This window comes from Chiloscyllium plagiosum, unplaced genomic scaffold (assembly GCF_037043375.1).
Source record: "Chiloscyllium plagiosum isolate Xiang-an unplaced genomic scaffold, Cpla_swu_hap1 HiC_scaffold_3, whole genome shotgun sequence".
Classification (NCBI taxonomy): domain Eukaryota; kingdom Metazoa; phylum Chordata; class Chondrichthyes; order Orectolobiformes; family Hemiscylliidae; genus Chiloscyllium; species Chiloscyllium plagiosum.
The window spans coordinates 45,849,995-45,877,126 of NW_028270141.1; the positions used below are offsets into that span (position 1 = coordinate 45,849,995).

A 27,132-nucleotide genomic window follows, 5' to 3' on the forward strand; every position below is an offset into this window, starting at 1 on the left:
CCACCCATGGACAGCTGTACTTGCTGCATGAATGCCTCAGGAATCAGGTACTACAAAATGTCTTAAATATAAACCACCCCTCAACACCCTACTAGCCAAAAGAATAGCAGAACAGAATGGCCACAGAATGTTCAGAAATGACTAGTGATGCCCACAACCAACTCCGTAAATGCAATTGGGAAAATTTGTGCCAAAAAACTTTATACACTAATGCAACAGACCATGAATAGACAGACACACTAGAATGAGCTATAAGCATCAAACAGCAGCAAACACAAAAAATAAAAAAGCTAGCCCTTCAGGAAAAACTAGTCAAGCTCACAGGAAAGGCCAACACAGGCTTGGATAAAAAAACCTGTCAGACCGACCACTAACAGATACAGAAAAAGCCGTCCTAGTAAGCGGGTTAAACTACAACTATCAAAGTTTATTCAATGAACTTCAACTTTGCTGGCAAGCTTATGATGTGACATTTGATCAAACATTAATGAGTTTGAATTTGAAAAGGCATAAATAATTAAACGAATGAGCCACTGACAAAAAGGACTTCCTATCGGCATTAGAATCAACACTGAAGCACAACAGATTCCCAGAAGAAACCCAGCAGACCATCAGACAGACAGTGCACCAACTTTAAGCAGGAAAAAGGATGGAAACCCGCTCAATACACAGGAAAGGATACCCTGAGAAACACTCAGAAAAGACAAAACATTGTAATCCTACCTGCAGACAAAGGGCACATGACTGTAGTTCTAAGCAAAATGGACGACCTTGAAAAAGTGAACTCACTGTTTGCAGTTAACGGCCTTACCAAGAGGTGGCGATAAACATAATCCCACAACTAGAAAATTGAATCACATCTTTACAGAAAAGACTTCAGAAATCAGGAGAAGTAAACAAGACAAACCGGATGGATCCAACACACCACGCTTCTACAGATTACCTGAAGTACACAAACCTGAAGTCCCCCTCAGACTCATAGTCTCACTACATGGAATACCAACATATAGACTAGCCAAGGAACTCCACCAAAAACTAAAACACCTATTAGAAGACTCACACCACTCCATTCACTCTACCCAACAATTCCTGAACACCATCAATGACACCAAGATAGAAGAGGATGACGTAATGGTCTCCTTTGAAGTAACAGCCTTGTTCAATCAATTAACACCAATCTGGCCAAAGAAACACTGACTGCACTACTAGAAGAACCAAAGACACAAACAACAGACAGTGCCAACTTCATCGGCAAAGATAACATCATCAAGATAGTGGACCTGTGCCTTACCACCCACTTCACAATCAATAACATGACCTACAAACAAATCAATGGAACACTCAAGGGATCATCAATATCAGGTGAAGCAGTATGCAGAAGCAGTAATGCAGAGACACGAACGTACAGCCCTCCCAACTATCCAACCCAAACTTTGGGTCTGCTACATGGATGATACCTTTTGTTATCAAAAAAATGGAACAAATTAGAGAAAACATACAACACCATCAACAATATCCTTATTGGCAAAAAATTCACAAAAGAGGAGGAGAGCGACAACAAACTCCCATTCCGAGATGTCACAGTCAAGTGAACAGTCAGTGGGGTACTCCAAACTAGCATCTATAGGAAAACAACATACACGGACCTAATACTAAACTACAAAAGCAATCATCCCAACACCCACAAATGGAGTTCCATCAGGACATTACTTCAACAAGTCACAACACCCTGCAGCACCCAGGAACTACGAAGAGCAGATAAAAATACCTATATAGCGTTTTTAAGAAGAACAGATACCCATTAAACTCATTCTGCCGATTTCTCAACAACAAACCTAAACAAGCAGACACAACGAGCCCAGAAACTCTAGCCGCATTACCTTACATCAAAGACATCTCTGAAATGACTTCCAGACTACTCAGATCTCTTCGCATCACGGTAGCCCACAAACCTGCCAACACACTTAAACAGTGGCTAATAAACCTAAAAGACCCTATACAAACAACCAGCAAAACAAATGTCATTTACAAAATGCCATGCAAGGACTGTAACAAACAATACATCGGACAAACAGGCAGAAAACTAGCAACAAAAAGACACGACCCGCTATCACTAATATCCTGACATAGAGATGAAGAAGGACACCACTTCGACTGGGACAACACATCCATCCGAGGACAGGCTAAACGGAGACAAGGACGGGAATTCCTAGAAGCATGAAACCAGAACTCCATCAGTAAGCACATTGATTTGGACTCCATCTACCATCCTCTGAGAAAAAGAACTGAAAGTGGTATCACACCCCTAAGAAACCAAGACACACAAATAGAATGTGGGACAAAACAACAGCGCTTCATGGGAGGCTCACTGATTATGTTACGTTGTATAGTGTTGAAACATCTGAAAAATAACCTTCCAGCCCAGCGAACAAACTTACATCCAGAACCAGTGTTTTGTGCCAGTAAGATTTTGATTTTTACTGGTCAAACCCCAGCAGTCTGTCTCAGCACAATTTGGGATCATTCGTCCAACTGATGTCACCTTCTTTCATCTGATATTCTATATTGTCTCTCGTGTTTTTCTTGTTTTCCATTGAGTGAGTGTATGTTGCTCGACTGTTACTCCATGAGGGGACAAAATCCATTCTAAAAATGTTTCTCCTGAATTCCCTAATGGATTTATTACTAGTTCTTATTGTTATGGACCATAGTTTTGGATTCACTCCCCAAGTGGCAACAGCATCTATTGACTACCATAACAAATTTGTTTAATATTTTAAAAACTTTCATCATGTAATTTCTTGTGTTTCCAGAGTCTGAGCCCAGGCTGTTCAAGCCTTTCCTGATAACATTCTTCCTTGTAAATCCTTTTTGCACCATCATCAAAGAGTTAATCTTTGTTGTGTCTAGTTATTTGCTAATTCCAGTCAAGTTGTTGTCATCAAAAGTAGACATCATTGTGGAATAAAGCTAGAAATGCTGGATGTGCTTAGCAGGCAGTTTTAAAAACATTGATTCACAGGCTGTAGGTGTCAGTGGCTAGGTCAGAATTCTGGGTCTTATGATCTTATAGTCCACAACTACCTGATGAAAGAGCAGTGCTCTGAAAACTAGTACTTTCAAATAAATCTGTTGGACTATAATCTAGTGTTGTGTGATTTTTAACTTTGTCCACCCCAGTCCAACACTGGCTCCTCCACACCTTTTATCAGATCTGGCCATGTGGACATAGTCTCTGCTAATAATTACTACTGTTGAGAAATTGGTATATTTCCTTTGCATGATATGGAGTAATTGGCAACACTTACTCAGGAGTGTGATTTTTCTAGGTTTACCAGATTTCCATGTTCCATTCAAAAAAGCTTGATAAAGTTCAGAACAAAGTAGCCTGCTTGATTTGACATTACATCCACAAGTGTCCCCTCTCTCTACCACTGAGCTCAATTGCAACGGTGTGTACTATCTACAAGTTGCACTGGAGAAATTTATTAGTGATCCTTAGGCAGCTCCTTCTATACCCCTGACCACTTCCATTTGTAAGGAAAAGAGTTAGTGAATCTCATTTGAACTGCTTCAAATGCCAGTATAACAACCTTAAATTCAGGGACCAAAACTGTACACAGTATTCCAGGTGCAGCTTCACCAGCATCCTTTGCATTCTTAACAAGCATTCCTTATTTTTAAATCTCTATCTCCAGAAACGAATGCCAAACTTGCTTTTGCCATCATAATTACTTGCTGTACTGGCGTATTAACATTTTGTGCTTATGTCTAAGAGCTCCCAATACTGTCTACTGCACCTTTTTGGTATATTTCTCCATTGAAATAATCATCAGCCTTTTAATTCTTTCTACCAAAATGCATGACCTCACGCTTTCCTACATTAAACTCTATCTACCGAATGTGTGCCCACTCACTCAGCCTGTCTCTATCACTTTGCACGTTCCTTTTGATCCCATCACAACATGGCCACCTAATTATTCTATCATCAGCAAATTTGGATACATTACACTCTGCTGAAAATATGTTGCTGGAAAAGCACAGCAGGTCAGGCAGCATCCAGGGAACAGGAGAATCGACGTTTCGGGCATAAGCCTTTCTTCAGGAAGGCTTATGCCCGAAACGTCGATTCTCCTGTTCCCTGGATGCTGCCTGACCTGCTGCGCTTTTCCAGCAACACATTTTCAGCTCTGATCTCCAGCATCTGCAGACCTCACTTTCTCCTCATACATTACACTCTGCCCTCTCATCCAAGTCATTAATGTAGACAATAAATAATTGAGTCCCTAGGACTGATCCCTGTGGCACTCCACTAGATATGTCTTTCCAACCTATAAAAATACTCATTAATTCTGACTGTCTGTCTTCTGGTTGTTGACAAACCCTCAATCCATGAAAATGTATTACTCCAAAACCGTGAGTTACTATTGTGTACGATAACCTTTCACATGGAACTTTATTGAATGCCTTCTGGAAATCCAAATACACTACATCTATTAGTTCTTCTCTATCAACTCTGCTTGTTGTATCCTCAAAGATCTCTGGCAAGTTTGTCAGAAGTTATTTCCTTTTCACAAACCATGTTGACTCTGTTTGATGCATTAAACCTTTCTTAATTTTCTGCTATTTCTTCTTGAACAATGGACTCTAAGCATTTTCCCAATAATAGATGTTAAGCTAACTGTCTTATAGTTTCCTGCTTTCTGTCTCTCTCTCTCTCTCTCTCTCTCTCTCTCTCTCTCTCTCTCTCTCTCTCTCTCTCTTGAGCAGTAGCTCAAAATTCTTCCTGGAATCCACTGAGTTTTTGCAATATTTCAACCAATGCATTTATTGTTTCTGTAGCCACTTTCTTTGAAACCCTTGAATGTAGGCAATGAGCACATGGTGACTTGTTTGCCTTTAATCCCATTACTTGGTCAAATACTTTGTCCCTTGTGATAAGCACCTTGGGATGATTATAGTATCAGCTGCCAATGGAAAAATTGATTTAAGTTATCTACCATTTCCCTGATCGTCATTATGGATTCCCCAGCTGCAACTTCCAAGGATCCCCTATTAACCTTAACTAGTCTATTTATAACCCAGAGAAGCCCTTTTTTTTAATTTCTTGCCAGTTTACTTTCATCGTCAATTCTCTCCTATTTTAATAGCTTTTTTAATCATCTGCTGATTCCTAAAAATGCCCAGTACTCTGACTACCATTAGTTTTTGTTGCTTTGTACACCTTTGATTTTGATTGGAGACTCTCCTTGACTACTTTTGTTAAGCACAGATGATTCGTCCTCCGTATCCAGTTCTTTTCGGCCAAAATACATTTTTGCTGAGAGTTATAAAATATCTGCTTTAATGTCTGCAAATACGCATCTACTGACCTTCCCCATAGTCTAATTTCCCAGTATGCTTTAGGTAAGTGTTTCTTCATACCCTACTAATTGCCCTTGTTTAAATTGAGGACACTGGTTTGAGACCAGAGTTGCTCGACCTCGATTTGAAGTTCTCGCATGTTGTGACTGCGAACACTAAAGGATTCTTAACTACAGAATCTCTCATTAATCTAAACTCATTTCACATTACTGGTTCTAAACTAGTCGGTCTGCAAGATCCTTTTCTAAGAAACAATCTCTAATGTACTCTTCAAATTTGTATTCCATGTTATCTTTTTTTCATTTGATTGGTCCAGTCAGTATGCAGATTAAAATCAGCCTTGACAATTGTATTGCTTTTCTTATATGCCTTCACTATGAACTTCAAGACAATTTTCCACTCTGCTGTCAGCCAGCGTGAACCGAAAATGACCACAGGAACTGTTTCAAAGAGTAGACTGTGCGCTGGTGAGACAAAATCCCTCCTCCAGTTACAAGTTCTGTCTCTATCACACTAGTTGTTCCAACTTTTCCAATTACATGTTGCAGAGAGGCTTACAATTAGAGAGATAGGAGTCTGATTGGAGAGAAGTATCATGATTAAACTGAAACAATTATTCTCACCAATCCTGCAGTTGCCATGAGGAGACTTTCTGCTGCACCATCAACCATTCTACATTTTCGGGTGGTGAAGGAAAGGAAAACAAAAATGAAAGAACAGTCAGTCAATAGGAAGGCTAGAACAATAGGCACTTTACCTAACTTTTGCTCTGTACCTACTTTCCAAAATCTGGCTGTACTTCCACATTGGACTGGGCACAGCATTTGCCTACTCTGACGCTGTTGGTATCCATGTACCAGGGGGATCAAAGAGAATGCGCTCTCTAGCCTGTCAGAATTTGAGATACCAGGGCCCAAGCTCCTAGCCCCCAAGTAGGCTACTTGTTCTTCCCTGGCAGTGCAAATCAGAGTAGTGCTGGCTGCAGAAAAATCTCACTTACCCACTGACTGCAGAGGTAGCAGCCATGAGTAGGAATCAAATCTGAATGAGTGGAGAGAGAAAGAGGAAGGAAGGGAGGAATGAGTGGGTCTAGATGGGGAGGGATGGAAGGGCTGAGTGAATGTGAGTAGGAAGAAAGGATGTGAATGAGCAAAGTGCATTGGTTTGAGTTATTTCTTCAAGTTAAGTTGAGAAAATGCAGCAAAAAATCTACTTCAAATAAATATTTTAAAGGTGTTCATCTGACCAACCCATCCCCTCTGCCTTGGTTATAAAACTGTCCGAAGAGCTCACCATTTTCAGTTTTTTTTGACTTAGTCATATCATTGCTTACTAGATTTGTGTTCACTGAGCTGAGAAACAGTCAGATATGACTTCTATTTATTCCATTGCCAGGATCCTCACTTAAGGTTTAGGTTTTGTATCTGAGTAAACTATTAGTAATACTGAACTATGTCGTAGTGCCACTGTATATTACTGTCATTGAACAGAGCCTTAGAGTCAGTAGTGGGTTGGGAAATCATTACGTGCTTGTGCCTGATAGCTGGGAACTAAAAAGACTGTGATTCAAACTACCATTGACACATTTGGCATGAACATGATATGCCTGGGAATGTGTTGCAGCCTCAAGCTTAAATCTTTGATGTCTCTCAAATGATTGAGAATTAAACTGTGGAAAGCAATTATCATCATCTCTTTCTACACTGCATTCAAATTATGACCAGTGCCACCATGTAAACCATGCTCATCCTGCAAAGCCTGAAAAAAATGTTAAAACACTGATCCAGACACAATAATGGGAATGGTTGAAAGTATATATTTTTAGTTACACGAGCAGACATGAGAGTATCGTCACACTTAATATCCACATAAATTGCATGTGGTGAGACATCTAATCTATTCTTTGTTTGCCTTCAACTTGATTCTTTCCTATTCAACTCTATCGTATTGTTTAATATAATAATGCAGTTTAAAAAACCTTTTTTCAGATAATGCCCTCCATTTGTTATGGAAAGAAGTCAAGACAAAGGATGAGAAGAAAATATATTACAATCCATACACTGGCTGGTGCGTATATTTTACTGTTTGAAAACTGATTTTGGTACCGAATCCAAATTTGATGTCCCAGCAGGACTGGATGTTGGCTTACTGTGGATTTTGATATTTAACAGATATTTCTGAGGTAATTATTCAAATTAATCTAGGGTTCAAACACGTTCACCAACTTTAAAGTTTTGTTGAGACTCCTTCATCTTTTAGGCCTTTACACCAGTAATAGTAGCTTTGCTCTTTCTTGGTCCCTGCTTGTCTTCCATTTACTGACTCTATCTAGATCTGTGAGCAAATGACCTAGGTTGACAGACTCCGTACTATACTGAGAGAATATTGCACTCTTGGAGGTGGCATCTTCCAGGTGACCTGTTTGTCCAAGACCTTAGTTGCCGCTATGGTGAACATAAAAATCTCATGCCATTAATTTGAAGACAAGTGAAGAGTTCTCCAAGCTAAGATATATCCTGCAACCATCTTAAGTAGAACAGATTAACTACTTTTTATCTCCGAGTTCTCTGTGGGATTTTGCTGTGTGCAGATTGGATATTGTATTTAATATTTTGCATCAGTGACTACCTTTCAAAAGCGTTCTTCACTGTGGGATGTCCAGAGGTCATGAAAAGAGCTGTAGAAATATATCGAAAACCAGTTGCCCTCAGGCAATATCTAAGTAAAGAGTAATGCAGTTAGTGTTTCCAGTCAAAGGCCTTTTACAGGGAATGTTAAAGATGTAATTGTAATTGTTTTTAAGCAAGCACAGATTTAGGAAAGTGGTTAAAGGGGAAGTGGGTGACAAGTTGGAAAACAGGATAGATTAAATGACCAAGGGAATGATGCTGCAGGGCGAAAGTGGGTGTTAATGAACAGGTCAAGCACAGAAAGATGTATTTGACAGACATATAAATAGGACCATCTTTCTCGCTTTTACTTTTTATTTTATTATCTTTCTTTCATTTTTTTTCCTTTTCCTTTTGTTCTCTTCTTTTTTCATGCTGTGTCCCTATCCTAAATCTTTCTATTTTCCCCTCTGTTATACTCATGAACTGCTTCTCGTGCTCTCTTCCTTCTGCATCTCTGATTACCTCTCTTAACTGCTGCTACTGCCCCTTTTTCTCTTTGCTTTGTCTCTTATCAAGTTTTTTTCTTAATTGAAGAATAATTGTGTGTAAAATTTAAGAAACTGATTGTAAGAGGCATTGCTTACTTTGGGAATCTGTTCATACACAACAATGAGTGCCTCTAGCCTGATCAAATATCATTTACACTCTAAGTGATGTCCAATTGTCCCTTTTAAAAGAGTAGCCTTAGTTAAACCTTAGCTATAGAATAATACATTGTGCGTTACAGAGCTTATTGCTGTAAACAGCATATTATCTGATTTACCATAGTAATGAGGTTGCGGGCATATCTTTGATTTCTATATGAATGTACAAGTTCTGTATTACTCCACCTACTAGCTCTCTGCTCTCGATCTGATTTAGCATTATTCGTGAGCACCCTCTGCCGAGTGCTGATTGGCCTGGAGGAATCCTTGCCGATGAGATGGGTCTGGGGAAAACTGTGGAAATGCTGGCGCTCATTTTGACTCACACACGTAAAGAAATGAAACTAGACTCTCTGTCACTCCCAGAGGTATGGTCCATCATTTAAGTTTATTGTTTGTCTCTGCCAGAGTTGTGAACCCTCCAGGATTCTCCTGGAATCTTCAAGAATTAAACATTAAACTTCTGGAAAGTGCATGCAAACAGAGGAGGAAAAGTCACATTGGACATTAAAAACAATGCTGTGTTTTTACCTTTTTAAGCTTTTTTATATTTTTTAGAAACTCAATTGTGGGATATGGTCATTGCTGTTGGCCAGCATTTTATTGCCCATCAGAAACAAAAACAGAAGTTGCTGGAAAAGCTCAGCAGGTGTGGCAGCATCTGTGAAGAGAAATCAGAGTTAACGTTTTGGGCCCAGTGACTCATCCTTTATTACCTGTCCCTAGTTGTCCTTGAGAAGGTGGTGTTGAGCTAGATTCTTGAAACACTGCAGTCCAGTAGAATAATATGTTGTACAATACATGGTCTATTGTGTAAACCGCATATTGTCTGATACTTGGTTATCAATATATTGGAGGTTGCAGGGTAGGGAAGATTTTTTGTTTGGTTGAGTTGATTGGAGGTTACATATCATCCTATGAAATCTTCAAGGATGTGTCAGTTGAAAACCTTGCTGAAGCGCTAATTCATTCACTGCTGTAGCATTTAAAAGTCAAATTTCATGGAAATTTTAGTGAAAATATTACACTTGGAAAAAGCTTGAAAGGCTTTTACTGCTGACTGTGTAAGATCCTTAACAAGGTGATGTAATGGGTATAGAGATCCTAAATGGTGGGAGTGTGAATAGAACAGATCGAGGAAACTGAGATTTTGGCTTTTATATGTAAAGACAATAAACACAAAGCTGGGAACTGATAGTGAATTTGTAACAAAATAGTGGTTTACTCTGAGTTGCTGTACTGCAATTAGTTCTGGCACCCCATTGGAGGAAGGATATTAGAGCTTTCAAAGAGAACAGCAGAGATTTACAAGAAGTGACACTAGGTCACAAGATCATGATTCAACCTGTTGGTATAATGTCTGTTCTTGCCTGTCTCTTGTTTCAGCTGAACGTAGCTGAGAACCACTTTGTCAAATACTGTAGAGATTTGAATATTCCTGCAGATACTTGAAATTAAATACTGGTCTCATATGGTCAAAACCATTTAAATATTCTGGTGGGATTGCTCAAGATAAATGGTATGCCTTTTATTTTTATTGACCTTTGGTTTCTGGTATTGTTTCTTACTTTTCCTAATTTCTGATTATCTCTCTATTGTTTTGTTTGTGACTCTGCTTGATTCTTTCATTCCCTTTATTATTGTGTTGTCTGTTTTTCTGCTTTTGATGATGGATGTAGCATGAGCTAGGATGGCCATGGACAGTGACATGAAGTAGGTGGCACTACAATACCTGCTTACTTGGGGCCTGCATATTGCTGTTTGTTGGCTTATGTCTGTGACTCAGTGGGTTATATTCTTGCCTCTTGAGTTGGGAGGTCATGGGTTCAAATCCCGTAGTACAAACTTGAGCTCATAATGCAGACTGACACCACCAGTAAAGTACTGAGGTAGTGCTGTCAGAAGTTCCACCTTTTGGATAAGATATTAAAGCAAAGTCCTGACGGCCCCTCAGGTGAATATAAACAATCTCGTGGCACTATCTCAAGTAAGAGAGGGAAGCCTTTAGATTGCTGGTCAATATCACATTATTGTTCATTGGGAGCTTGCAGTGCATACATTGGCTGCTGTGACATTTGTGGTACATTTATTTGAAAAGATACTTTATTAACTGTAAAGCACTTTAAAATATCCCAAGCTCTTGAAAAGTGCTATAAAATGCAAGTTCTTTTCTCTCTTTCCTTTAATTAAACACTTATGATTACTGACAATTATGTTCTAATTGGACTTGAGAAATTATGCTTAAGGAAGAGGTATTAGATGTTTTTGTGCACGTACAGGTGCATAAATACCCAGAGCCTGATGAGATGTATCCCAGGCTGCTATGGGACAACAAGGGAGGAGATTGCTTGGGGTCCTGGTGGATTTATTTAATAATTCGATGGACACAGGTTAGGTGCCAGATGACTGGAGGATAGCTAATGTGGTCCTTTTGTTCAAGAAAGACAGCAGTGATAGGCTAGGTAATTTCAGACCAATTATTCAATGACAGTGTTTGGATGTTATCAGAAAAAATTTTGAAGGACAGGGTTAATCAATATGTGGAAAGGCAGGGATTGATCAAGGATAGTCAGCGTGGAATTGTTCGAGGGAGATTCTGTCTGACTAATTTAGTTGCATTTTTTGAAAAGATGACTGAACATATTGGTGAGGATGGTGCAGTTGATGGGGTTTACATGGATTTACCTTAGACCTTTGACAAGGTCCCACATGCAAGGCTGTACAAAAGGTAAGAGCCCATAGGATCCAAGGCAAATTAGCAAACTGGATCCAAAATTGGCTAACAAATAGGAGGCAAAGGATGATGGCGGAGGGTTGTTTTTGTAAGTGGAAACCTGTGACCAGCGGTGTACTGCAGAGATCGGTGCTGGGACCCTTGCTCTTGTTATGTATAGTACCAATTTGTATGTGAATGGAGAGGTTTTAATTCATAAGTTTGCAAATGGCATAAAAATTGGGGTGTTGATAAGTGAGGAGGATGGTCTCGGGCTACAGTCTAATATTGATTAGCTGGCACACTGGGCAATGCACTGGCAGATGGCATTTAATCCTGATATGTATGAGGTAATGGATTTTGAGAGGTCTAAAAGGGGAAGGATACACATAATGGATGATAGGTCCCGAGGGAGTGCGGAGGAACAAGGGGGCCTTAATGTACAAGTCTACATTAACTTGAATCTTCTAGCTGTTTTCTGCTAATCTCCTGACATCTAACAATTCTCCAAGTATCTTGTTATCTTCTTACCATTGTCCATCCATGCAGTAATGTGGAGTCTCTGTTTGAATCAACAGGGGTTTTGTCAACACTTCATTCTTGTTTAGAAAGGTTAGAAGGAGACTACATTTAGATGGGTTAAAATATGAAATAATTAATTACTGTCAAACCTTTATTGATATTCTGCTCTTCTTACTAGGGGACATCAGTAAATTACTACATGCCGCCTCCACTACCTGCAGCCTCTGACAAAGCAATTAAGCAGAAAGTTGATGTCAAACCAAAGGAAAAGGCAAACTATCCTAGTAAGTGATTCTTTTATTGTTATAATTCATGACTAAATTAATTTCTAAAGCAAACTTTATAAATACTAACTCCTGGGGTGGGCCTCATCTGCTGAGGGTGCAAATTGGAAGTAGCAAGCACATTCTCCACTATCTGCTGATGATGCATTTTAAGGGACAGAAAAATGGCAACTCTATTAATAGAATTTACCTTATAAAAGTAAGACATGCTTTTATATAATCTCTTACTCATTTACTTGATGTCCCAATATATTTTACTGCTAATTAAGTATTTTTGATTTGTAGTATTGGTTTGTGTACAGCAAGATACCATGAAAAGCAGTGTGATTATAACCACTGCACAGTACATTACATATGAACTAAATGATAGAACAGCACTAGAGTGGATCCTGGGCACAATGGGTAATGAATTTAAATAAAACTGTTGAGAAGAATGAATAATCTATGGAGAGAAGGTTTAGAGTGGCTTTGATAGAGATATTTAACATCATTTAAAATACTCATAAGTCTGGACAAATAGGGAGGACTTGCTCCCATAGGCGGAAGAATTGTGAATCAGAGGGCATCGATTTTGGATAATTGGCAAAAGGAGCAATTGAAGACAAGGAGACAAGACAAGGAAAATCTTTTTCATATTAAAAGCAGTTCAGATCTGAGAATGTAGTAGATACAATATCAACTAAAGCTTTCAAATGGGAATAGGATCATTTTCCAAAAAAGAAGAATTTACATGGCTATGCTGAAAAGTCAGGGAAGTGCCCATAGGTGAATTGAAATTGTAGACAGCAAGCATAAACGCAAAGGCCTTTTCTAATGTAACCATTCTATAATTCTAAATAACAACATAAGGAAATAGGTTAAGTAAACTGACAAAAATTTGGCAGATGAAGTATAATATGGAGAAATGGGATGGTGCTTTAGCAGGAAGAAGAGAAAATCAGTATTTTTTAAAATGTTTGATACAGTGTTGGTATGTTGACCTTAAAACTCATCACACATGTACTATTCTGTTTTATTATTTTGCTAAAGTGAGACAGTGGAGTGATTTGTCTTCTTTCAACTTCCCTTTATATACGTAACACTAGTTTGGTCTTTCTTCATTTCCATTGTTTTTGCCCGACCTGTTTTTACGCTCATTGAGGATTTTTCTGGGCACGCAATGTTTTTTGAAATGAAAAAATGAATTCCATGTTGCGGTGATCAAAATAAAATCATAACTAGGAGCAGGACTAAGCCATTTAGTTTGTTGAGTTCCACAGTTCAGTAAGGTTGTTGATCTGTTTCTGAGTTGGGAAGGGCATCGCCCAGCATTTAACCTATTAAGCCCACCCCCTCAGAATTAATAAGACAATTTCTCATTCTTTTAAGCTTCAATGAGGAGAAATCCAACCTGCTCAGCCTTTCCTCATAAGAAATTCTTTAATTCGAGGAATTGGCCTAGTCTACTTTACTGAACTTCTTACAACCAAAGTACGTCCCTCCTTAAGTAAGGAGACTGTTGGCCAAACTTTGTCATTAAGATGGGTCACATAAGTTTGAAAATTTCCCTGTATGTGCATATTTCACTCTAATGAAATAGGCGTGGGATTGCATCAGGCCTACCAAATCCAGACACAGTTTGATGTGGCTGTGGAGGTGTCTGATATCTGTCCTTTTGTTTTTGATCATGCAGTTCCCAGATGGCTTTGTTGTGAATGCTTGGCAGAGCTCCAAGACTCACTAATGGATTAGATTTGCAGGAGATCTGTTTACACACCTTGAGGATTATTTGCTTTGATTTGTTGATATTTTATGAGGCTATGACGTTCTTTGGGTTTTTCCATGTCTGTTTATTTGGACAGGATTACCAAATGTGAAATGGGCTAAAATTTCTATTGTTGGAGCTAAGGCTCTGATGCTTTTATAAAATTGTAAGAGAAGCCAGCCTTTCCAAAAGAAATCTTCATTTTCCCATTCTTGATGGTATTTTTTTAGTCTTGCTGTTGTAATTATATGATTCATTGGTTCATGAGTGCATACTGGATGAGTGTGCATGGAGGTGGCATAGCAGGCATTGTTGAGAGCTTTTAGAAATAACTTTAAAAACATTCCCAAACTAGAATGTGGTTCTCTTTATGGAGTGATAAACTGTGTTTTCAAGAAGCTAGCCCTACTCCTTGAGAATTGGAAGCATGGTGGTTAAGCGATGCCTATTACAACAATAGAACTGACCAGGTATGGAGTGCAGGGTACAGATTTGCTACACACTCCCTGATCTCACACTAATGAAAATTGCTAGTACCTAGGATGGAATAGGGAGTCACAGAATCGAGTCCTATCCATCATTTTTAAAGCCATGGGAGCGTCCAGCTTCACAAAAATCTGACTCAAAAACTGTAGACAGTACCCTAGATGCAACAAAGAAGCTTGCAGAGCAACATGAATGTCATTTATCTAAGGCTCTTAAAGTAATTAACCAGCTCCAGGATCATAAAAGAAGCATTACTGGATAAAACGTGACACCAAATCACTTGAGCTGTTAGATCAGATGTCAAAAAGCTTCAAAAATGATAGAGTTTGAAGAAATAATTTAACAGGAGCACTGCATTGTGGAGAAGTTTTTAGGGAGGGAATTCTAGAACATGGGGTTTAGATAGCTGAAAGCATGGCTGCCATGGTCAAGTAGTTACTATCAGAAATCAGTAAGCAGAATTGAAGGAATATAGTGGTCTCTGAAAGTTGTCTGACTGGAGGAGATTATGGGGGGAGGGGAGAAGTCAAGGAGGAGGTTGAAAACTAGACTAAGAGCATTAAGTTCAAAATGCATCTGAACAACAAATCAAGGATTGTAGTAAATTATAATTTTTTTGTATTATTGGTTGGTAATAATTCTTTCAATTTTTGTGTAGGCCTAAGAAAAATGCTAATTACTGCAATAAAGGAAATGAAGGTGAAGAAGGCAATTTCTGTCAGTGCAATGTATAAATACATCACTGCCACCTACAAGTATGATATTCAGCGAAATCGCCACCTAATCAGGAAGACTTTAGCCAAACTTATTGCAGAACAAATGATCGAACAAGTGAAAGGTCATGGATTAGCTGGGTCTTTTCGAATAGGAAAGAATTACAAAGAAGAAGTGAAAAGAAATGGATCAGAAAAACAGGTATTGTCGACTTTCATTCACTGAAAGCTTTTGGTTTTTGAACATCGCCACAAGCTTATTTAGCCTAGCCAAGCCCAAGGCTTGGGCTCACAAGTAGCAAGGAACATCCTGCCCAAGTTCCAAGCAATGGCCATGTCCAGCAAGCAGAATCTAACCATTGTCCCATCACATTCAATGCTATTACCATCACTGAATCCCACGCTATCAACATCCTGGGGATAACCATTGGCCAGAAAGTGATTTTGACTTACAATATAAATACTGTAGTTGCAAAAATAGGTCAGAGGCTGAGAATTTTGCAGTGAATAACTCACTTCCTGACCTCCCAAAGCCCATTCACCACCTGCCAAGTGCAAAATAGGTGCATGTTGCAGTACTGTCCATTTGCCTGGATGAGTACAGCTCAAACAACCTTTAAAGAGCTTGGCACCATCTAAGACATGAAAATGTGTTGCTGGAAAAGCGCAGCAGGTCAGGCAGCATCCAAGGAGCAGGAGAATCGACGTTTCGGGCATGAGCCCTTCTTCAGGAATGAGGAAAGTGTGCCAAGTAGGCTAAGATAAAAGCTAGGGAGGAGGGACTTGGGGGAGGGGCATTGCAAATGCGATAGGTGGAAGGAGGTTAAGGTGAGGGTGATAGGCCAGAGTGTGGGTGGGGGCGGAGAGGTCAGGAAGAAGATTGCAGGTTAGGAAGGTGGTGCTGAGTTCGAGGGTTGGAAATGAGTCAAGGTGGGGGGAGGGGAAATGAGGAAACTGGAGAAATCTGAGTTCATCACTTGTGGTTGGAGGGTTCCTAGGTGGAAGATGAGGTGTTCTTCCTGCAGCCGTCGTGTTGCTATGGTCTGGTGATGGAGGAGTCCAAGGACCTGCATGTCCTTGGTGGAGTGGGAGGAGGAGTTGAAGTGTTGAAAAAAAGAAATGTATGGGGGCGGGACATTTTTTTTTCTCAACACTTCAACTCCTCCTCCCACTCCACCAAGGACATGCAGGTCCTTGGACTCCTCCATCTCCAGACCATAGCAACACGACGGCTGGAGGAAGAGCGCCTCATCTTCCGCCTAGGAACCCTCCACCCACAAGGGATGAACTCAGATTTCTCCAGTTTCCTCATTTCCCCTCCCCCCACTTTGTCTCAGTCTCAACCCTCGAACTCAGCACCACCTTCCTAACCTGCAATCTTCTTCCTGACCTCTCCGGCCTATCACCCTCACCTTAACCCCCTTCCACCTATCGCATTTCCGACGCCCCTCCCCCAAATTCCTCCTCCCTACCTTTTACCTTAGCCTGCTTGGCACACTTTCCTCATTCCTGAAGAAGGGCTCATGCCCAAAACGTCGATTCTCCTGCTCCTTGGATGCTGCCTGACCTCTTGCGCTTTTCCAGCAACACATTTTCAGCTCTCATCTCCAGCATCTGCAGTCCTCACTTTCACCATCTAAGACACAGCAGCTCACTTGGCAACACATCCACAAAGTTTCAGTCTCTATCGTAGAAGCAGTGTGTATCATTTACAAGATGCACTGTGGAAATTTTACTATTGCTGCTTAAACAGCCACAGTCCAAACCCACAATCACTACCACCTAGAAAGACAAAATCAGCAGAAACATGGGAACACCAGCACCTAAATGTTCACGTCCAAGTCACTCACCATCCTGACTTGAAAATATATATTATAGTTGTTGGGTCAAAATCCTGGAACCCTGACAGTGGTCAGTATACCTACACTGTACTAAATGGACTGCAATGGTTCAAGAAGACAACTCCTCATCACCTTCCCACAGTCAGCTTGGAATGGGCAATAAGTATTGGGCCCGCAGCAACATCTATCTCCTCAAATGAATAATATAAATCCTTTCAAGTAAATTTCTGACCTTATTCCACATATCCGCCTTTGTTCCGTATCCCTTAATGGTTAATAAATGCCTAAGAAATTCCATTTAAATTAAAAATGAATGTAATATGAATTGATGCTTGCAGAAGATAGTTTCCATTTCTACCCTTTCCATGTAGAAATACTTCCTAATTTCATTCATAAATGCTCTGGTTCTAATTTGTAGACTCTGCCCTCGATCCTAAATATCTGAATCAGTAGAAATAGTTTCTCCAAATCCACCCCATCTGTTTCCTTAATACAAGGTCCAGCGTCTAGATTTTTGTAGAGTTGGGACTACTCCACAGCCATTTAAAAATTCCTATCAGGATCAAATTTTGGAACTTGTTTGCATCCTGCATTATCAACCTGGCTGTCTCCATTCTGTGGCGAGGAATCTCTTGCCGCAAAATCTTGTGCAGTCTGGCCCACTTCTACATGAAGTGGTTTGGCCCATTGAGTCTACGCCAACGTACCTACACCAATCCCACTTTTCAGTTTGGCTCATAACCTGAAATGTTATGCTATTTCAAATGCTTGTCCATGTACTTTTTAACAAAAGCATTTCTCAAATAAGGCTTCTGAATGGTTATATTTTTCCCTAGGACATTTCACTGGGTTATTAAATGACTAATTTGTTCAGTAAATAGTACACACTGGGTGAAAGGAAATTAAAGGGTTCACGGAGAGCTTTGAGTCAGAATAGAAGCAATGGCAAGGATGTGGAAACGATGACAAAGATATGAATAAAACCATTTAAACAAATCTTTAAAAATTCAGACTCTGGGTGGTCAGATGGGCAGATCAGATGGAATTTGGCCTTGAAAAGTGTGTGGTGATGCATATTGGAAAAAGTATCAAGACAAGGGAGTACTCAATGAATGTCAGCATACTAGGAAGCTCAGAGGCATTTTGGAATGCTTGCCCTCAGCTTCCTAAAGACAGCAGGACAGGTTAACAGGCTGGTTCAGAAGGCATATGGGACACTTGCTTTCATTAGTCGTGACATAGAGTCTAAGAGCAGGGAGATTATGTTAGAATTGTACATGGCTTTGGTTCGGCCACAGCTGGAGTACCACTGCACTTCTGCTCACCACCTTATTAGGAAGGATATGACTGCAGTGGAGCGGGTGCAGAGGTGATTCACCCACCACAATGTACCTGGATTGGAGCATTTTTAAAGATTGAGGTTTGCTGCATCTACTACCCTCCAAATCAGTGCATTTCAGATTTTTGCCACCATCAGTATCAAAACATTTTTCCACAGGTCCCCTCCTAACCCCTGCCTTCACCTTAAAATTATGCCCCCTCCTTATTGACCCTTAACAAAGAGGACCAGCTGCTTCCATCCACCCTATCCATGCCCCTCATAATTTTATACACCTCAGTCAGGTCCCCTCAGTTTTCTCTGCTCTAAAGATAATAGCCCGAACCTGTCAGTGGCAGGATCAGATAGAGTCAGCATGGACCTACAAAAGGGAAATCACGCTTGACAAATCTACTGGAATCCTTTTAAAGATGTAACCCATAGAGTTGATGAGGGGGAACTGGTGGATGTAGCTTATTTGGACTTTCAGAAAGCTTTCCATGAAGTCCCATGTTTAGAATTTAGTGTGTAAAATTGAAGTGTATGCAATTGAGGGTAATATATTGAGATAGATAGTACACTGATAGGCAGACAAGAGACAACGAATAGGAATAAACGAGTCTTTTTCTGAATGATATGCAGTAAATGGGGTACTGCAAGAATCCGTGGTAGGACCCCAGCTATTCAAAATTTGTATAAAGGATTTGATGAGGGAACTAAATGTAATCTCTCCAAATTTGCATTTGCACCCAGATGCAAAGCTGGGTGGGAGTGTGAGCTGGAATGGCAGATTGAGAGATGCTGCGGTGCCATTTGGACAAACTGAGAGAGCTGGGAAATGCATAGCAGATGCAGCAAAATGTCTATAAATATGAGGTTTTCAGCTTTGGTGGTAAAAACAGGGATGAATGGCTTAAATTTGAGGGAGGAGAATGTGCATGGGACCTGGGTGTCCTCATACACCAGTCACTGAAGATAAGTATGCAGGTGTAGCTGGCGGTAAAGAAGGCAATTATTTAGGGCCTCTGTGAGACCGTATTCGAGAATATTGTGTACACTTTTATGCTCATTATCTGAGGAAGGATGTTCTTGTAATAGATAAGGAAGAGCGAAGGTTAACTAGACTGATTACAAGGATGGCAGGACTGATGTATGAGCAGAGGTTCAGTTGGTTAGGATGACATTAGTTGGGATTCAGAAGAATGAATGAGAATCTCATAGAAACCTGTGAAATTATAACAGGGAAGTCCAGAACCAGGGGTCGTAGTCTAATGATTTGGGGTTAACCACTTAGCACTGAGATGAAGAGAAATTTCTTTACCTAGGGAGTGGTGAACCTTTGGAATACGATACCACAAAGCAGTCAAGGCCAAAACATTGAAAGGTTTCATGAAGTATTGTATAAAACACTTTGGGCTAAAGGAACTAAAGGAAATTGAGGAAAAGGGGAATGCTATTGAGTTGGATGATCAACATGATATTAATGAATGGCAAAGGAGGCCTGAAGAGTGGAATAGCCTACTTCTCTTTTTTTTGCTATGTTTCTGTCCAGACTCTCTCCAAAGCTAATATGCTCCTATCCAGGTACACCGTGGTGAATCACCTCTGCACCCGCTCCACTGCAGTCATATCCTTTTTAATAAGGTGGTGAGCAGAACTGCACGTTGTACTCCAGCTGTGGCTTAACCAAAGCCATGTACAATTCTAACATAATCTCCCTGCTCTTAGACTCTGTCACAACTAATGAAAGAAGGTATCCCATTTGCCTTCTTAACAAACCTATTAACCTGTCCTGCCAACTAAAGTGAATTGTATAAAAAATATCAAGACAAGGGAATACTCAGTGAATGGCAGCATACTAGGAAGCTCCGAGGAACAGAGGGATTTTGGAATGCTTGCCCTCAGATTCCTCATCCTGCAAATGTGTAAATTAGACAAGGCAATTGTAGTTTCAGTAACTGAAGGGTTAACTAGTTCAAACCTCTTAATCTTGTCCAAATAAACACCAAGACCTTGGCAAAAGAGTTCACAGAATGACTAGTTTATTATAAGTACATAAATCTGTCAATGGGCAAAGTCAACAATTCACTTTAGTTGACAAATCAGAGCTCCTGTCGAATTAATGTGCTTGTCAGCCTTGGCAGTAATCCAAGCATTTATGATGACCACAGGTGGTGAATCCAAATGTTTGGCCAATTATTGCTACTGAAGCTACTCTTGACAATTGACACCTAAAATTTTCTGAATTAGAGAACTCAAACAGTTATTTTAATCAGCCTGCATCTGCATTCACCCACATCCATTGCCACCGATGCTCTTCTTCTGGGTTTGGCAGATCCAATTCTTTCCCACAGACACTCAACTGGTGCTAGTCACATTTTACAAAAAATTAGTTAGGAAATTTCCAACTGCCTTGGTAGCCAGAAACTGGTTTTCAGTAGCATTCTGATAAACTTATGGTACATTCCTCTCCAAGGCCAACTTAGTAAGTTGTTCTGCCCAAAACTGCTCACAGTACTGTCCTTGTGGTCTTTAAGGCTGAAATGACCATGTATAAATAATGAAAAAATTGTTTAGAAATAACCAGGACAGATTTAAAAGGGACAGTTGTGCTTGATAAACTTCATAGTTCAGATTTACCAAAGGCAAATTGTGGCAGAGGCTGGGTGGGATGCTCTTCGGAGGATTGGTGTGGACTCGATGGGCCAAATGGCCTGCTTCTGCATTGTAAGGACTTCATGATGTTATGATTCTAAATGAAACAGTTTAAGACCAACAAAGAAGGCCGCACAAAGTAGCAAGGTTGTGGAATTTACAATCAGAGTTGATGGATAAGGCAGAAACTATGCTAACATGGATAGATTAGCCTTAGTCTGGTTAGATAGATGAATGAAAGTATCAAAGGTGTACAAAACAGGATGCGTAAATATGATGAGGCGCGTTTAATCACAGGCAGTAAATACAAATATGGACCAGGTGTATTTGGTAGCTTGCTTTTGGTTTTTTTCATTGCATTTCTGCATGTGTTTTATGGATACTATTTTATTATATCTCATTATTTTGCTTAGAAACCAAGCCCTGTGAAAAATGTGATGCATGTATTTCCAAATAATGATCAAGAGGTGAAAAGAGAAGAAGGCAACAACATTCTGAATGCAACAGTCTCTGGCAACCCTTTGACAAATGAATCCTTTATGTGTCTCCTGGAAAATGAAAAAGGCGATTGTGGGGAAACTAAGCAACACCAGAATTTGGAAAATCTACCAGTAACCTCCCAGAATTTTGATTCTATACATGAGGTTCCTAATGGACAGTTCGAGAGGATTCCATCTGGACAAGGGAGCATGGAGAATACTGGAATTAATCCTCTGCAGCTGACAATAAATGATAAAAGTTGCCCAGATGGCCTCCAGAGAGATTCTCAAGGAGATCTGGGTGTACTAAATCACTCTAAAGCCCCCCTTGCCTGTAACAATTCAAAGAGTCATTTTGAATGTATCTGTGGAGAAAGTGGACTGGCTGATTATAAAGCGCGGGTGCAGTGTCTGAAGTGCCACTTATGGCAGCATGCTTCATGTGTAAATTATAAGGAAGAAGACATAAAGGTCAGGCCGTTCTACTGCCCACACTGTCTTGTCACAATGCAGCCTGTGCCGACATCTGCAACCCTCATCATCTCACCCAGTTCAATTTGCCATCAATGGGTGGATGAAATTAATAGGCATGTGAGGTCGTCTTCCATTTCCATCTTGGTAAGGAATCTGATGTGAAAAAGTTTGAATCTTAAACCTGTAGTTTTTCTTTTTTTTTGTCACTGCTTTATTTTTTCTCCACTTGTTTCTTCTTCACATAGAAACAGGAACACGAGTAGACTGATCCCTTGAGCCTGCCCCGCCATTCATTAGGATCATGGCTGATCCAAGATTCCTCATACCCACTTTTCTGCATTTTTCCCATTGACCTTGATCAGTAATTTATCTATCTTGGCCTTAAATATACATAATGACTAACTCCACAGTTAATTGCCGCAAGGAGTTCCAAAGCTTCTCAATCTTCTGAGAGAAGAAATTGCTCCTCATCTCAGTTTTAAATTGGCGCCCCTTTATTCTCAGACTATGTCCTCTGTTTTACATGAGGGGAAGCATCCTGTCAGCATTTACCCTGTTAAAGTCCCTTAAGAATCCTATATGTTTCAATGAGACCACCTCTCATTCTCCTAAATTCCACTGAGTGGAGGCCAACCTGTTCATCTTTTGCTCATAAGACAATTCCTCCATACTAAACACCATCTAGTGAACTTTGTCTGAACTGCCTCCAATGAAATGATGTATTTCCTTAAATAAGGGGATCAAAGCTGCTCAAAATACTCCAGATGTTGTCTCCAGCACATTGTACAGCTGCAGTAAGACATCCTTACTCTTATACTCCAATCCCCTTAAAATGAAGGCCAGTATACCATTAGCCTTCCTGATTATGTTCTACACCTGTGTGCGAGCTCTATGTGCTTCATGCACAAATACCCTGAGTCCCTTTTGTGTTGCAACTTTTTGCAAATTTTCTTTGTTTAAATAACTGTTCTTTTGATCTCCCTTGCAAAGTGAATATTTTCCCATATTATACTCAATTTGCCAATTTTCTGCCCATTTACTTAACCTATCAGCATCTCTTTGAAAACTGTTTCTATCTCTCTTGATGTCTGCCTTTCTATCTATTTTTGTGCCATCTGCAAATTTGGGTATTGTATGTTCCATTTGTTTCTTCCAACGTATTAATACATGTTGTAGAAAGTTTGTGGTCCCAACACAAACTATTGTGGTCCCTGTGGAACCCCACCAGTTGCAGTTTGCCAACCTGAAGAAGAAACCCTTACCCCCACATGCTGTTTCTTGCCCATTAACCCCAGTTCTCTATCTATGCCAATATACCACCTCCAATACCTTGGGCTATAATGACTTAATGTTTTGTAAGGTACCTCGTTGAATGCTTTTTAGTTGTGATTTCCTCAAAAAACTGTATTAAGCTAGTTTCATGAAGCCATGCTGACTTTGTTTGCTTAGATTATGATTTTCCAAATATTCTGCTATTACTTAATAGTTCATTCCAATACTTATCTAATAAATAGATGTTAGTCTAATTGGCCTATAGTTACAGGATGCACAAGTGCCTTTTAAATAGGGTGTCACATTGCCACAATGATCTTGGACTTCTCCAGAATCGCCAATACATCCACAATTTCTTAGCTACCTCTTTTAGGATCCTAGAATACAAGCCATCAGGGCCAAGGGACTTTTCTGCCTTTAGCCTCATTAGTTTGACTTATGATACTTCTCTAGTGATGGTGATGATATTTAATCCCCTCCCCCCCCCCCCCCGATTCCTTCGTATTAGTGGGATGTTTGAAGTATCTTCCACCATAAAAACTTCTGCACAAAATCTTTTTAACTCCTCTGCCATTTCCTTGTTCCCAATAACCGTCATCTCAGATTTGATTTCTTAAGGTCCTATGATCACTTTGACCTCTTGCTTCCTTTTTAACCATTTAAAGAAGCTTGCATTGTCAGTTTTTACATTCTTGCTGGTTTGCTTCATAATTTGTCTTCTCTGTCTTTATTATCTTTTTAGTTTTTTGCTGAATTCTGAATTTATTCCAGTCTTTGGGCTGTTACTTACTTTTGTCTCCTTTATATGCTTTTCCTTTCAGCTTAATATCTGCTTAACTTTCCTGGTTAGACATGGTTAGGTTATCTCACTCTTCACATATTTCTTCCTTACTGGGATGTATTTATGCTCAGAGTCATGGATTACCTTCTTAAATGTCTGCCATTGCTTGCTGCCATTGCTTGTTTACTGTCATTCTTGCTAATCTATCTGCCCAGTTCACTTTAGCCAACTCTATTCTCATTTCATTGTAATTCCCTTTATTTAAGTTGGAATTTTTATGACCCAAGTTTCTCACTCTATCATTTCTATCTTTTATTCTGAAGTAATTTTTTAAGATTGCCTCGCTTCCTATACCACATCCAGGATAGCCTGCTCCCTGTTTGGCACCATGACATATTTCTAGGAAAACTATCCCTGATACAATCTATGAAGTTATTGTCATAGTTATCCTTTCTAATTTGACTGACCAAATCAACATGAAGGTTAAATTCATCATCATCGTTGCTTTTTTTTTTACATTTTAAATATTATTTATTTGATTTATAGCCTTTCCCATAGAATGGTTACTAGTTTTATCTTTGGGGGGGGTGGAGTGGTTCAATATACTATTCCAACCATTGTTTTCTTTCCCTTGCTATTCTTTACCTCTCCCCAAATGAACTGTACATCATCTGAGTTTCTCTCACAACTGTTTCATCTCTTATAACAGTGCTAATTCACCACCTTTTCTATCCTTCCTGTTTCTCTGAAAGATCAAATATCTCTGAATATTAAGCTCCTAATTCTGATCTCCTTGTAAGCTTTGCACTGTCAATTTGGCTATCTTATCCTGAATGCTTTGTGTATTAAGTACAAGGCCTTTAGGTTGTTCTATTGTCAAATTTCCCTCCACTGTCATGGTTCCTTGGTGCAATATAAATTCACACATTCTGTCCCTGCCTTTTCTGGTAACAATCAGTCTCATCCCTAACCTGCCATCCTATCTTCACCTCTTCATTTGAGTTTCTGTTTTCCGTGCAAATAAACTCACCTTTACTGATTAATTTAAAGCCCTATCTACAGTTATTTGATTTGGCAGGACCCTGGTCCACTCAGTATTCAGATGGAGCCCGTTCCGTTGGAATAGCTCCTGCCTTCCCCAGTAATGGTGCCAATGTCATATGAATTCAAACTCATTATTCCCACACAGTCTTTTGAGTCACACATTTAACTCTTTAAACTTGCTGACTTTTCAAGAATTAGCTCGAGACGTGAGTAGTAAACCGTAGATTATTACTTTTTTGGTTCTGATTTTTAGTTTGGCACCTAGCTGTTTGTATTCCCTCAGTAGAACCTCTTTCCTCATTCTGTCTTTATTGTTGGTAACTGCGTGGATGTCAAGTGGATCCCTCCCCAACCAAGTTCCTCTGCAGCCCAGATAAGAAATCCTTAACTGGGCAATCAACATAACCTTTGGGATTGTCAATCCTGGCCACAGGGAATAGTGTCTATTCCACTGACTATACTGTCCCTGACTACAACTACATGTCTCTTTTCTCCACCAACTGTTTTTGTTTAATTTCCTACTAGTTCTTTAGTTTTTAATCTGTAAAATCTTTCTCCTTTAATATTAAACTTTAAAGAAGCATAGATAGGCAACCAATGAATTTACAGATTCCTATGATGTCCCTTTATGCTTTGAGCTGAACACCCAATCCTGGGTTTCAATTTATCCTATTAAAAAGACCTTATGAACTACGAACCGAAAAAATCAAAAAGCATGTCCTTCCCTTTGCTCTGAATTCCCAAGCTGCTGCAAAATCCCAGAGATCCATACTCACTCAGGCTGTCTCTTGCTTTGGATGTGATCTTTCCTTCCTAATCATGCAAGCTTACTTAGCTTGTACTTATCTCATAGAGACAAACTAAGAGCAATTCTCTTGTAAGCACTTTGAATGCATCTTTGGAGTGTTGCCACTGATTTGTTCTACTGCAGTCCTGGCTCTTGATAATTTTTAGTGCACTTAATTGCTGTTGGATTTAGCAAGAAAAGATTTGGAGACCAATGAATTTTTGATGCTAAATGAGTGTGTAAGACACCAATTTGATGGGGAGGAAGAACATGTTGATTTTAAGCTATATCAGTCACCGTATTTGTAGAGATTGCAAAAAGAATTGACGTGCAAAGAATATTCCTGAAATGGACATTTGGTTCAACAAATAAGGCATCTAAAGCAGAAGGAGCTGCTTTGAACCCCACTTTAGAAAACTAGGTCCGCACCTGGCTTATCCAGCAGATCTTAAATAATGATAGCAACTGCCATTAAGGTGATTTAGAAACACAACATGGAACTGGAAATGTGCAGGAAATCTGATCCAAAATCTACATCAGCATTGTGGTCCACTGTTTATCTTTCATTTAGCCCCATCCCTGCTGACTATCCACCACCCTGTCCCTTCCCCCACCCTGCCATGATTGCCCATCTTTCTGATGTCATGATCACCCACTATCCCTGTTATCATTAAAGTCCCATTTTTTCGATAGTTAAATCTTGTTTCACTAAAACACATCTGACGGATAAATTTCTACAATGAAACTGGTTAATTTAATTAGTAGTCCTTGAGCAATTGTATCCATTCCAATTTGACTGATTGCTGTTCTCTTTTAGATTACTTTAGTTTCTTAGAGTAACCTCTTCACATTTCTGACTTTGCCTCCATAGATTTACCAAGGTGTGAAGAGACATGGCTTTATCCAACCTCATGCACTGGCAAAGCATGAGATAGTCATTACAACCTATGACGTACTCCGATCAGAGCTAAATTATGTCGATATTCCCCACAGCAACAGTGATGATGGACGCCGATTACGCAAAGAGAAGCGCTACATGGCAATCCCAAGCCCGTTGGTTGCAGTGGAATGGTGGAGAATCTGTCTGGATGAGGCTCAAATGGTGGAATGTGCCACTGCCAAGGTGTGGATGCAGAAGGGAGAACCCTTATAATCAAAGTGATCAGTTTCTCATGGGGAAATTGGGTGTGTTGTATGATTTTTTTTTCAACCATTAGTTTAAATGTTGACGAATTGTTTGCAATGCAGGTCCAAGTTTCTAACATATGCCTCCTGCAAATGAGCCTTGTCAGCAGGAGTGTGAAGCAGCATGAGCACCCATCTTATAGTTTAATTTGCA

At 39.7% G+C, this 27,132-nt stretch overlaps 1 protein-coding gene across 2 annotated transcripts in view; it reads left to right on the plus strand.

The window, feature by feature from the left end:
- The window catches only part of shprh (SNF2 histone linker PHD RING helicase), a 108,728-nt gene that overhangs the window by 25,665 nt on the left and 55,931 nt on the right, over positions 1-27,132 (plus strand). For both annotated transcript variants that reach the window (XM_043681136.2, XM_043681144.2), the window contains 6 exons: positions 7,353-7,431; positions 8,898-9,048; positions 12,094-12,199; positions 15,088-15,344; positions 21,370-22,053; positions 26,665-26,916. In XM_043681136.2, coding sequence (XP_043537071.2) covers positions 7,353-7,431; positions 8,898-9,048; positions 12,094-12,199; positions 15,088-15,344; positions 21,370-22,053; positions 26,665-26,916 — 1,529 coding nt within the window. The remainder of the gene's footprint in view (positions 1-7,352; positions 7,432-8,897; positions 9,049-12,093; positions 12,200-15,087; positions 15,345-21,369; positions 22,054-26,664; positions 26,917-27,132) is intronic.